A 13126-nucleotide genomic window follows, 5' to 3' on the forward strand; every position below is an offset into this window, starting at 1 on the left:
CAAAATGGCTGGAGGAAGGGGTAAAATCTCAACATGAGCATCCAAGTCCTGCCTCTGTGAGGGACCAGTAGTTGCCTGGAAGAGGGCAGCCGTCCCACCCTCCTCAGTGGGGAATGAAATGCAAAGTTTGTGGCCCAGTGGCTGTGAAAGTGAGCTGAAGCTTGACTGGTACTCGATTCTCTTTGAGGTTTCTTCTAAAAACAGACAACGCAGACTTCCTCTCACTTCAGTGAAGTGATTTTTAAAAGCACTTGGGAAGGTCCTCCCCCACCGCTCAGGTGGGAAGGTTCAGAGAAGGGAGTCATCAGTACAGCCACCTTCTAGGCCATAACGGAATTCTTGAAGGTTGGAGACCCCGTAGAAGTGGACAAAAGCTGCTGCCACCACCAGGACGTGGAAAATCTGATGAGACTGGAACCATATGTCAAATTTCCCAGGAAAGAAACGTTCAGGAATCCGAGCAGCATAAAGGCTGGCTCCCGTGATGTACATCACAGCCATTAGGAAGAACCAGCCCATCTGGCCCACTGTGGTGGCCTTGACAAAGCCCTCTGCAATGGTGAAGTGCATGGTGGGCACGATGCCGCTCAAGCCAAGTCCCAGGAACACTCCTGCTCTTGTCTGCCGGTGCTTAGGAGTGGCAAACCAGTCCCACTGTGCCACAATGGTGGCAGAAATGCCCAGGACACAGACGATGGAGAGGTAGATGAGCCGAGGCTGTGGGGAGCAGTAGAAGGAGTAATAGAGCCAGGGAACAAAGCTCCCCATGATCAGTAGAGCAATCCCTGAATAGTCCAATTTGGAAAAAGTCCGAGAGACTTTCTCTGAATGACAATACACCGTGTGAAAGAGCCAGGAGAAGCTGAGGCAGAGCACTGCACCCAAAAAGAACATCCCAAACACCACCTTCTCCTGAAGAGGGGCCATGAAGTACATATTTGGTCTGAGCATGGTCAAGATGCCCAAAAAGAGAAACAGCACAAAACCAAGTAGATGTGTCCAGATGTTGCCGGTTTCTGTGTGGATGCGGAAGATGCTCTTGAAGCAGGCCCGAAAGGAGGGCATAGGTGGTCTATGGCGGTGGAGCAAGTAGTCATTATCCTTCAGCCAGTCAAGAAGCACATCATATGGAATGACCCGCCAACGCCCCTCCCAAACCTTATACACGAGCTCCTCCATCTTCTCCATGGCGTGGTGGGCCTGCAGGGGAAGGGTCAGTACCTGTACCTCCTCCTCTTCTTCCTGGGGCACTGGGCATGTTTGCTCTTCTTCAGCTTCGGTTAGGGTCACAGCTACCCTCTTACCCTTCTCTGTCAGCAGGGGTCCCAGTTCAGCCAGCTCCACTGTGTCAGTGTCCCTGTTACTGGTAGGAGCCCCATTGCCCAGTGCTGCCACAGATCCTTTGTGGGAAGACATCTGGCTGGTACTTCAACAATACCCCGCAGCTTCAGCTTGGGAGAAGGTTGGGGTCTCTCAGCCCCAAAGGGCAGAGATCTCCCGGTGATGGCAGACACTCGGCTCAGAAACGGGACCAGCCGATGCCGTCTTCTTCTCTGGATTTACCAAACAGGCAGGCGGCCTCCGGTTCGCCGCTGGCTCCTCCAGCCCGTCTTCTAAGTAGCTGGGCGGGCGGGCAGGCGGGCTGGCTCTACTGGGGGCCGCGGTCCCCCGCGCTACATCCCGCGGCGCTGGAGGCGGCCTGCGGAGAGCGGCCCCGGATCGTCAGCGCCCTCCCCGCGCCGGAAGGCGCGAGCGACCACCAGAGCACTAGCTTTGAGCACGAAAATTCAAGGATAGCATCCAGGCCCTTAGTTCAAGCCCCATCCGTGTCTGATGGTTCACTCCTGTAATCCTAACCACTCAAGGTACTGAGAGAGGAAAGATACTGGTTCAAGGCTAGACCAGGTAGGAAAGTTTGAGAACGCTCTCATCTTAAAATTAACCAGCAAAAAAACTGGGTTGTAGGTATGCATTAAATGGGAGAGTGCTAGTCTAGCAAGCATGAGGCTCTGAGTTAAAAAAAATACAGCACTACCAAAAAAAAAAAAAAAGGCAAAACAAAACACAAATACAAAGCAATTTGCCCACATGTTTGAAGAGTTATGCTAAGCCATCATATCTCACTGTTGAATCTCTAAGGAGTCCAGAATGAAAAACCCTATGCAAAGAATCCATTTTCCTCCTTCCAGCCACCAAGTCCTAAATCTCACTTTCCCCAGATATGACCTCTACTTCATGCATAAGTATATTCAAGAGATTTTCTTCCAACAATGAAACTGGTTGTTCCAAAGAGCTTTAAAGCCCCACCTCTTACACAACCGAAAGTGGTAGAGATTTTGTCTTTCTCCTCCCTTTCTCATGAAAGTAAGAGCTAAGCACAGGCTACTCCATGCCTCACAGTTGGGTGCACAACATTTCAAGGACAATGGCATAGGGTGAGGGTTGCACCATGCAATGATGGCAGAGAAAGGCCTCATGCCCTGACATCACACCCCAGGAGGGGATCACCACCCTTCCCTATACAGGACCTCTTGCTCTACAAGTTCCTAGGAGCAAGCAGGGGCCCTTGATTTGTTATGTTGGTCGGTTAAGCTGGTTTCCAAGAACTGAGTTAAGTTCAATTGCGAAGTGTCCAAAAATTGAGGTTGTAAGGCGTTTTTTTTTTTCCCTTCTTTTTCTTTTTGGTGGTACTAGGGTTTAAACTCAAGGCCTCGTATTTGCTAGGCAAGCACTTACCACTTGAGCCATGATACCTTCAGCTTTTATTTTTTTGCATGCATGCATGCATGCATGTGCCAGTGTGGGGCTTGAACCCAATCTGGGCACTATTCTTGAGATTTTGTTGTTGTTGTTAAAGGCTGCTGTTCTATCACTTGAGCCACAGCTCTATTTCTAGCTTTTTTGGTAGTTAATTGGTGATAAGAGTCTCACAGACTTTCCTGCCTAGGCTGGCTTTGAACCACGATCCTCAGATCTCAGCCTCCTGAGTAGCTAGGATTATAGGGGTGAGCCACTGGTGCCCAGTTATTATTTTTTTAAATTTACTCATTTTGTTAGATAGGGTCTTGAGGTTTTTTCATCTGGAAAACCTGACTGGATCTTCCTTCCTAGCTTGGATTACAGGTGTATACCACTAGGTCTAGTCTGAGACTGTAGTTTCTTAATTTCCGTTTTAACAAGGCCAGGCATGCTGAGTGCTACCACACAGTAGGTGCTCAATAAATATTTATGAGCTGGTGGTAAATAACGGCTCAGTTAACCATATGACACTGGGCAGAGCCAAAAGTTTGAATTCAGAGTCCCACTAGCTGGCTTCAAGCCCCATCTCTGTCCTTTCTTTGCTGTATGACTTGGGACATATTGCTTGACCTCTCTGGCCCTCTGTTTCCCAATCTGCAAGTGAAAGTGCTAACTCATGAGTTGTCGTCACCCTAGCTCATGAAAATGCTAACCTTACAGCCCTGCCATGGCAAAGGTTAAATGAGAATATGCCTTACCAGATTCTTCATTCAGAGCTGGAACACTATTATGATCATTAAAATTATGACTATTATTACTATTATTATTACCTGTGCTTAATACAATATGGCAGCTTGGTTCAGCCACCCACATATTTGTATGCTTCAGGTTCATAGATTCCCCAATAGGTCCCCAGGTCCTGACAGAAGTGTGTGTATTAAATACTGCACAGTTTCAGTATCTGGAGAAGCCCTAATGTTAAGCTCAGTCTACTTCTGTTTGAGTTGCAGAGCCTAGAGACGGTGGGGCACTGTCCTTTCTCATTCTCCTAGCTATAATTCTATTTGAAGGCAAAGTTGATTTTCTGCCTACAGAGCCCTTCTTGTGGGCTATTTCTGGCTTTCTATGCAAGACTAGAATGAGACACAGTGGCCCTTTGGCCATAACCTTGAGTTCTGCTCTAGAACCAGTAATCTAAATCAAGTAACCGTGAGTCACTTTAGAAGAATACTAAGGAGTCAAGGGCAGCTGCTGGCTATCTGAAGGGGGACACAGAGAGACAAGGCCAACCCCCAGCCACTGAGCTTAAGTTGTGGGGAGGAGGAATTTGCATTCAGCTTCTGGCTGGTACCACACTTTAGATTTGATGTACTCTTGACAGAACCAGTCAGCAATTTGATGTCTGTGTGGCTTTATAAACTTTAATTGTTTTTTTTTATTAGAAAAAAGTTCAAGCATACTCAAAAGTACAAAGAACAATATTCCAATTATACTACTGGCGCTACCACTCAGAATTCAGACATGTGCACATTGTTCTATTGGCTTTGGCTCTTTTGATTATAAGACAAAAAACAAACAGGCTCATGACTTTAAACATCACTTGTGTGCTAGTGACTCCAAGTCCATGCTTCCAGCCCAAGCCTCTGTCTCTTGAACTCTAGTCTCAGATTTCTAGCAGCTTCTTAGCAGCTCCAAAAGGTCGAATAGCCCCTGGAAGCAGGTGATGCTTCCACTCCTCCCCAGTCCTCCCACAGACGGTCTGTTGCCTGTCTGCACCTGGTTTAAGTGACCATCTCCTGCTTAGACCCAGCCCATGTTTCCCAGTGTCTCCCCCAACCCCCTCCTCTTGACCTACCCCACTCTCAGCCCCAGCCACACAGCCAGCCCTCTGAGTGACCCTATTAAACTGAAGTCACACAATGTTGCTGTTCTGCTCAGCATCCTTTTCATCGCTAAGTCAACATGGTCAACTTATGTTATTTCGCAGCCCTTGTCAGAGAAGCTACAGGGCTAGAAAGTTCTAGAGAGAGGTGGGAAGTGCAGAAAAGCATGAACAGACCAACAACATTGTCACAATGCTTTCCATGGCCAGTCCTAGATCATGAGGTAGAGAACCCTAAACATAAGGGGGTTGGGCTTTGGGGAGGGGAGATGGACTGAGTGGAGGGAGGGCAATACCCCCATCCCACCTACCCCCAGAATATGCTAACCCCACCTCTTCTGGGTTCCAAGATGTGCCCCTCTTTATGATCCAAGTCCTCTCAGATGGAAAGTGGGCTGTAGATTTTGATAAACCAAGTTTTTTATTTTTTTTAATTTCCTTTGAGTAGGCTCATTGTGGCACAGATTTAGAGATTTGTTCTGTCAGCTAAGGTAACTGTGTTTTTGTGTGTGTGTGTGTGTGTGTGAGAGAGAGAGAGAGAGAGAAAGAGAGAGAGAGAAAGAGAGAGAGAATACAGAAAAGAGACCTACAGAGAATCTGAAAGACAGTTGGTGGAGGCGTAGGGGTGGGGAAGGCAGGGCCTTTTTGTCAGCATTTTATGTGTGTGTCTGTATTGTGCATATCTCCATCAGTTTGACTCTGTGTGTGTGTGCCGAGTGTGACTACAGTTCTGATTGTGTGTGCCTACATATGTGTATACATTTGCATGTGAGAGACAGAAAGACAGGGACGCAGAGCCTGAGAACGCTGTACAGGTTTGGGAACAAGCATATTCTCTCCCCACAACCCAAATACAGAAACACCCAAGCACACAGGACTCTGCTTCCCTCTTCCCCGTCCCTGCGCTTGGGTTGGAGAAACTAGGCCACAGTTAATTAGAAGCAGCCTCACCCGGTGCCCTGAGCGGCTGTGAGCCTGCAAACTTCACAGGCTCTCCAGGGCTTGAGGTGCTGCATAATTACACAGGGCTCAGCTCTCCAGCTATAATTCAGTACCCACTGGGCAAAAGAACCCCTCCACTTTGCCTGCAGCCTCAAGGAAGGGTGAGTAAGGCTAAAAGCCCACAATTACCTACACTCACTGCCCCCAGCAAAGTGGCTGGTCCAGGTTGGCTGGCCACCCAGCCTAGAGCCTGACAGGGAGCAATGGAAGCTCCAAACAGCCTCTACCTCCTTTCTTCTCTCCTCTCTTTCCCACTTTTATCCCCCTTCCATCTCCTTTAATGAATCATTCAGCAAATGACCTGTTGTGTGTCAGACCCTGGAGTGACCCTGTATATGGACCAAGTGACCAACCATAGAACTGAGGTCTTCGGTCAGGGCAATTCCCTTGGAAAAGAAGAAACAGAGTGAGAGGGAAACAAGTGAGAAGGAACTGAGTGAGCGATGTCCATGGGGGCCCACAGGGCAGGGTGGCACTTGAATGACTGAGAGCCTGCACCTGAGTCAATGTTGGGCTTCTTTGGCCTCATGTTTGGTTTGGGCCTTTCATTTGTTACAATCTAGGCAGTCTCAGAGTTCCTTAGACAGAACATAGAGGCTGGACTTGGAATCTTCACATTTCTCCCTCTCAGAGCCTGGGGGGTGTTTGTGTGGGTGTAGAATAGGGGCTGTGGTTGTAGATGGGGTGGGGCTGGGAAAGCCCACAGTACTTCCCTTTCCCTATTTAACCTGTTAGTTCCTCCTTGAAACACATATTTCATCTGTGCTTCTGACCTTGGCTCTCTCTTGAAATTTGTTTTGTTTTGGTCCTGGGTCTTGAACTCAGGGCCTGGGCTCTGTCCCTGAGCTTTTTACTCAAGGCTAGGGCTTACCACTTTGAGCCACAGCTCCACTTCCAATTTTCTGGTGCTTAAATGGAGATAAGAGTCTCACAGCATGCAACTAAAGTGAGTTGTCAAACTGATGAACAACAGCCCTACCTGCAAGTTTGCAGGCTTGCGTAAGACCACCCAGGGAACTTTGGCAGATCTGTTGTACTGCAGTCCCAGGGACATGGGGCTGGGAACTTCAAGTTCTTCTTTGTGTTCTCTTCCTTTTTTAATTAATTTCTAAAAAAAGTTTCCAACTACTTTTAAAACAGAGAAGATTAGAGAATTAAAGATGGAGTTGGGTGTGGTGGTGCATAGCACTCTGGAGTCAGAGTCAGGAAGCTCTCAAGTTTGAGCCTAACCTGGGTTACACAGCATGATCTTGGCTCAAAGAAAACCAAAGTAGAACAAAAGGGACCTTTTAGTATTATCTAATATTCACATCAAGCTGGCCACCAGTGGCGCATGCCTACAATCCTAGCTACTAAGGAGGCTGAGACCTGAGGATTGCGGTTCAAAGACAAACCAGGCAGATAAATCCAAGAGACTCTTTATCTTCAATTAACCACCAAAAAGTTGAAAGTGGAGCTGTGATGCAAGTAGTAGAGTACCAGCGCTGAGTGAAAGAGACAAGCCAGTGCTTGAGGCTCTGAGTTTAAGGCTGAGTACTAGCACACACACACACACACACACACACACACACACACACACACACACACACCACATACATAAATTAACATCAAGTTCAATTCTGTTTTTGTTTTTGTTGCTGGTCCTGGGGCTTGAACTCAGGGCCTAGGCACTGTCCCTGAGCTTTTTTTTTTTTTTCTCAAGGTTAGCGCTCTACCTCTTGAGCCACAGTACTACTTCTAGCTTTTTCTGAGTAGTTTATTGGAAATAAGAGTCTCATGGCCTTTTCTGCCTGGGCTGGCTTTGAACTGTGATCCTCAGATCTCAGCCTCCAGAGTAGCCTAGCTCATACCTTCTCAATTTTTGAGAGGAACAAAATAAAGAGGGACTGGTAGTGTGGCTAAAGTGGTACAGCACTAACCTAAAAAGTACAAGACTCCCGAGTTCAAATCCCAATGCTATAAAAAAATTCCAAGAAAATAGGAACCTCATTCTACCCCACCACCAAGCCAGGAAACCCATTCACAAACCAAATATTTATGGTGTTATTGTTTCTTGGCCTTCTGGCTAAGATCAAATGTAGAAATGTTTATCGTGTCTACACAAGTTTGTCTACTTTTACTACACATGTATATCATTATAAAAATGACACAATCTTGTTTGACAGGTTTATAAACCTTATATAAAAAGACATCATCCTCTATATAGTATTTAACAATTTATTTTTGCCTCTTTTTGCCGAGCATTTTGAAGTTTTATGATTTTAACTGCTTTTATAGTAGGACATTGTATGACTATTTCATAGTTTGTCCTTTTCCCCTTGATGGGTAGTTACATGTTTCCAAGTTTTCTTTACGATGAGCACGTGTGCCATGAGTAACCAAGCAAGCAGGTTCCCTCATGTGTGCGATGGGCTGCCATTCCCCAGGGGATAGGCCTAGGCATGGGGCTGCTAGGGAGAAGCCAGGCACTGGTGGTTCATGCCTATAATCTTAGCTACCTGGGGAGGCTGAGATCTGAGGGCTGTGGTTCAAAGCCAGTCCAGGCAGATAAATCTGAAAACCTTGTCTCCAGCAAAAAGCAGGAAGTGGAGCTGTGGCTCAAGTGGTAGAGAACCAGCCTTATGTGAAAAAGATCAGGGACATCTCTCAAGCCCTGAGTTCAAGCCCCAATACTGGCACAAAAAAATTAAAATAAAAAGGGAAGTATACCTATTGTAGTTCACTAGATACCCGATTGTACCTTGTTGGGTGCACAGGCAATGTGGTTATGGTCAGGTCCGCATTTCTCCACATCCTTTTTTGATACTTGGTATAGACTTGTTTTTGCCAATGAAACCATGTGCTATGTATGGGTTGAGCTAGCCCTCTGGATGGGATAGATATGATGATATGGAATGGAATTTCAGTGCTAAGGCTTTGCTTACAGTCATGACTGGGGACCCAGTCAGGTCTCCTGTCTGTGCTCCAGTGCTTTCTGACTTTGCTCTGTCATCTGTGACCGTGGGCTGGGATATAGCACTGACCACTCTTTCCCTGGTACCAGCTTATGTCATGTTCTCAGATATACAACATCTTTCTTCCTGCCTTTCTGGTTTTAATAATTTGCTACTTCAAGAGGCTCAAAAATGATTTTGGAAGATGAAGAGGAGCACGCGGCATCTCACTTAAGGTGGTCCAGGAAGGGGAGGCTGCGATCTGGAGAAGCATCCTCTCTTATCAAGGCCTAAATCCAAGGGGAAAGGACAAGCAGGCCAACGTCACATCTGGCTTCTGAATTCTTTCCCCCATTCACTTGGAACCACTTCCTTCCAGGGACAATCCATTCGAAGCAAGAAGTTCTGAATATGTTCTTTATTGCCTGTTATGACATGAAGGGAAAGAAAGAATTACAGTAATTAAATAGAGGCAGGCACCTGTGGCTCACTCCTGTAGGCCTAGCTACTCAGGAGGCTGAGGCTGAGAACCTCAATTCAAAGCTAGCCAAAGGAGAGAAGTCTATGAGTCTCTTATCTCCAGTTAACCAGGAAAAAGGAGGCAGTGGAGATGTGGCTAAAGTGGTAGATCACCAGCCTTGAGGGGAAAAGCTAAGTTTAAGTCCCAGTACACACACACACACACACACACACACACACACACACACACACACACACCTAAATAGCATAATTCTGGGATCAGCATAATTCTAGACATACAGGGCATCCAAATCTTCTCCCCATCCAACCCCAGGGAGGTCTGGAGCAGGGAAGTGCTGGCCTATCAACCACCTCCAGGGGAAACGCGCTGAGTGATGCAATGATTTATTGGGGGAAGCAAACCTCCCACCTTGGAAACATCTGAGGCAACTGTAGAATGTGGCCCTGTGCAGAAACATGGAGTAGGATTAGGCAACCCCCGAGGACCCCACACGGTGTCACGAGTCTCACCCAGGGGCACAAGGAAGAGGGTTTTACGGTGTCTGTGTGGGTTTCATTGGCATCCAGAAACCACTGGCAAACATCACAGAATCAGCCGTGTGCCCTGATGGGGAAACAAAGTCTCGTGCCTTGAGTGTATCTCAGAGTCTTCCTCTGTTGTTTCCTGTCACTCTTTACCCTCCTGCTTTTCCCTCCTCTCTTTCCTCTTCTCACCTCTTCCTTTTCTTGCCTTCTTTTGTGTCTTCTTTTCTTTCCCCTGGTGTGAGAGCCCAGGCCTGGGACCTTGAGCATTTGATTTTCTACATTCACTCACTCAAACACTCACAGCTTCACTTTCCCGCCCCAGGTCTCAGTTTCCCTTTAACAAGCAGTCATGTCCAGAGCTGGACAGCTACCCAATGTCTCCCACTTCTGATCCTGCTGTCAAGAGGACACAACTCTCTGGAGGTTGCCTGTCACTCAGATTTGCAAAGGGGTAACATCCCTCCAGAGCAGTTTGTATTTAAGCCATGTTTCAGACAAAACAGTTGTTCATTGTTCACTGGAGAAACTTTTTGGGGGTATGTTTCCATGAGAGATGGGGGGAGTGGACTGGGTAGCTTGAGTCTACAGCCCTTGAAGCATGTGCTCAGGGCAGCAGACTGACTCACTAGATGGAGAGCCTTCCTGTGTGTTCTAGAATCCTGGAGTCTTTAGACCGGCTTGAACAACACAAACGTAGAGAGCAAGCCCTGAGCCACCTTTCAGGGGTTTTGTTCTGGTGGCTTGTTGATTTCACCAGTTAAAGGAAGGTTCTCGAACATCATCAGAACATCTCCAATGATAAGTGGAAATGGCCATTGCTGATGGCTCACACCTTAATCCTAGCTACTGAGGAGGCTGAAATGTGAGGATCAGAAGCCAGAAAAGTCCCCAAGACTCTAATCTCCAGTGAACCATCAAAATGCCAGATGGAGGGTATGGTTTAAGTGGCAGAGTGCTAGCTATGATTGAAAGAACTGAGTACAAGCTCTGAGTTCAAGTTCCTAGTAACAGCACAAAAGAAAAAAAAAGGTGGGGAGAAACACAAAAACAAAGAATTTGACAGTTGCATTAATTATTGCTTGTGCTCATTTCCACTTTGTAAAAGGGTTGATGACAGCTTGCTGGCCCTCTGAGTCTGCAGGGTTGCTCATCCAATGTCTTCACACAGACATGGGAAGCCCAGCTTGAGAATGAAAGAGGATGACCTGGACCCAGGACAATCCTGGTGAGATTCAAATTTATACTGGCACCGTTAATTCAGATCTCTTGCTCTCTCTCTCTCTCTCTCTCTCTCTCTCTCTCTCTCTCTTTCTCTCTCTCTCTCTCTCCTTCTTCCCTCTCGCCCTGGGCAAGCCACTTGACCTCAGTTTCCCTGCCAATAACTGGAGTTAATAATACACTTCTCTGAGGGTGCCTCTTAAGAATAATTGGCCAGTTTTTGCAAGGGCACTTTGAAGAAAATTACCATGAGGATGTTCCACTGGCCCTGGAATGTTCCTTGGTAGAGATATCAAACAGACGAGGATGGCCATGTTCAGATTCTGGCACTCCTAGCCCAACCATTTTCCCCAGTTCAGTTGGAAGAGAGGGGGAGGGGCTGGGATCCCAGCCCAGGCCTGTCTAGAATATAAAAGACACAAGCCTGCCTTTGATGCCTGCCTGCCACGCTTGTTAATTTTAATAGGAAGTGAGCAGAGGCGGTCTGCCCAGCTGAAGAAAGCAGGTTGAGGCTGAGAAGGATTAATACCAACTCCATTTGGGTCTTGTTTGGCTTTGAAGTCTTTGGCCCTGGTGCTGGAGTTAAGGACTCCTGGGTTGTTGGTAGGTTGGGGTACACAAGAACGGAGAAATTGAGGAGCTGAGGCCTCTCAATTTTCACAGCAGGAGCAGAGAGTTCCTGTCTCAATTCAGGAGTCGCTTTAGAATGAACCCTCTTCCAGTCTGGTGAATTTCTTGGGGAAACGTTGAACTGGGCTATCAAACCAAAGGGGGTTGGGTAGTTAATACAGACGAGTGTCATAAAGGTTAAGGGTACAGTGGAGGCCGTGGAGCAAGGGCAGAAAAGTAGACTAGGATGACTGTAGGTCACACGGCGTGGTGGAGACTGTGGTAAGTTAAGCTTTAGTTCAGTAGTGAGAGGAGGGTCAATGATTTCCAGCTGTTCGGATTTTATAGAGCAATTGGAAATTTGGTGCATATGGAGTCTAAGTTTTAAACTTATTATTTTGGAATTCTCTTCTTGTGAACAAAAATGCAAAGACCAACAGCAGCCCACTAGTCCTGTTTTGTGACTTCTGCCTAGGCAGATTCTAGGATTTTTCTTCTTGGGGACTTGAACTCAGGTCCTGTGCACTGTGCCTTAGCTTTTTTAGTCAAGGATGGTGCTTTTCCACTTGAGCCACAGCTCTACTTCTGGCTTTTGAGTGGTTAATGGAGAGAAGAAGCTCAGGGTTTTCCTCCCTGGGCTAGCTTTGAATCTCCATCTTCAGACAGCAGCCTGCTGAGTGGCTGGTTTGCAGGTGTGAGCTACCAATGCCTGGCTGCCTTCTCCATTTTTAGGCTCCTCCATCCATCTGGTATGAAAAGTCAAACCTGAATGCAGACATTTACGTAACACAGCTCTCCCAACCTGTCCACGGCTGATCCCCCAAAGCCTGGAAGACAAACCTTTCAACACGGGTCATGTAGAGTTTGCGCACACTATGAGCACCACATAAATGGTCCTTTGAGTCTGTTTAGCCCTGCATGCTGGCTTTGACCAGGGTCTGCAGGTCACTGGGGGAGGATAGTTGCTTTCCATGATGTTCATCCCATTATTTATTCATTGATCATTGGACAAACATGGATCACACTGTTATAACAGGGCCTCACACTCATTTCCCATCCCCAGCCTCAGTTTCATCATCTAGAATTGGAAGTCTCCTTAAACCTGGTTTTATTTCTTGGCCTACTCTCCTTCTTGGAGGGTAGAACACATCACAAGATCCTTTGGAGTAAAGTGGGTTGGAGTTTGAGTGTTCCTTAGCCTTGAACTCTGAAACTTCAAGGAAGACCTCTCCTTCCGTTGTGGACTTTATAGGTTTAAGTCAAGCCAAGCCTCCCCTCTACACGGAAGAGGCCTCACTTCAGAGCCCTGTCATCGCTGATCAACTGATCATCAGCAGTCATTGATGCATGTGCCACCTTTGGATGCAAACGCTGGGAAGTGTCTTTGCTTACCTTTCATCCCTGGGACTCTGGAGAAGGTGCAGGGAGGGCCGTGCAAACACCGTATGAGCTAGTCCCACCAGGAGGCTCGTTCCAAGCCTGCAGGAACACTGGCTGGCTGGCTGTGTCTCACAGAGTGGATGCCTGCTGGCCTGGCAGAGGCCCAGCTGTGCATTCATTCCACGAGTGTTCATCAAGTTCGAAGGATACAGGTTTGGTGATGCCTGCTGCACACACTGCGGTCAATAGAGGCAGCACGTCCTGTGTCCTGGAGAGAGAGGACAAACCAATGAGGACACTCACAAAGTATTACAAATTGTCATACGTGGCAGAGAAGATAACTACTGACATTTGAAGG

At 47.2% G+C, this 13126-nt stretch overlaps 1 protein-coding gene across 1 annotated transcript; it reads right to left on the minus strand.

The window, feature by feature from the left end:
• LOC125358427 (adiponectin receptor protein 1-like) lies at positions 1 to 1668 on the minus strand. The gene is made up of 2 exons (XM_048355550.1): positions 1623 to 1668; positions 1 to 1518 (listed from the first exon to the last, which is right to left on the minus strand). The coding sequence occupies exon 2, from the start codon at positions 1414 to 1416 to the stop codon at positions 289 to 291; it is 1128 nt and encodes a 375-aa protein (XP_048211507.1). The 5' UTR covers positions 1417 to 1518; positions 1623 to 1668; the 3' UTR covers positions 1 to 288.
• Positions 1669 to 13126: the final 11458 nt, after the last annotated feature.

The sequence above is a fragment of the Perognathus longimembris genome, chromosome 10, assembly GCF_023159225.1.
Source record: "Perognathus longimembris pacificus isolate PPM17 chromosome 10, ASM2315922v1, whole genome shotgun sequence".
Classification (NCBI taxonomy): Eukaryota; Metazoa; Chordata; class Mammalia; order Rodentia; family Heteromyidae; genus Perognathus; species Perognathus longimembris.

Bases quoted from the DNA above. Each gene is read 5' to 3' on its own strand.
- LOC125358427 (XM_048355550.1), bottom strand. From the start codon at position 1,416: ATGTCTTCCCACAAAGGATCTGTGGCAGCACTGGGCAATGGGGCTCCT.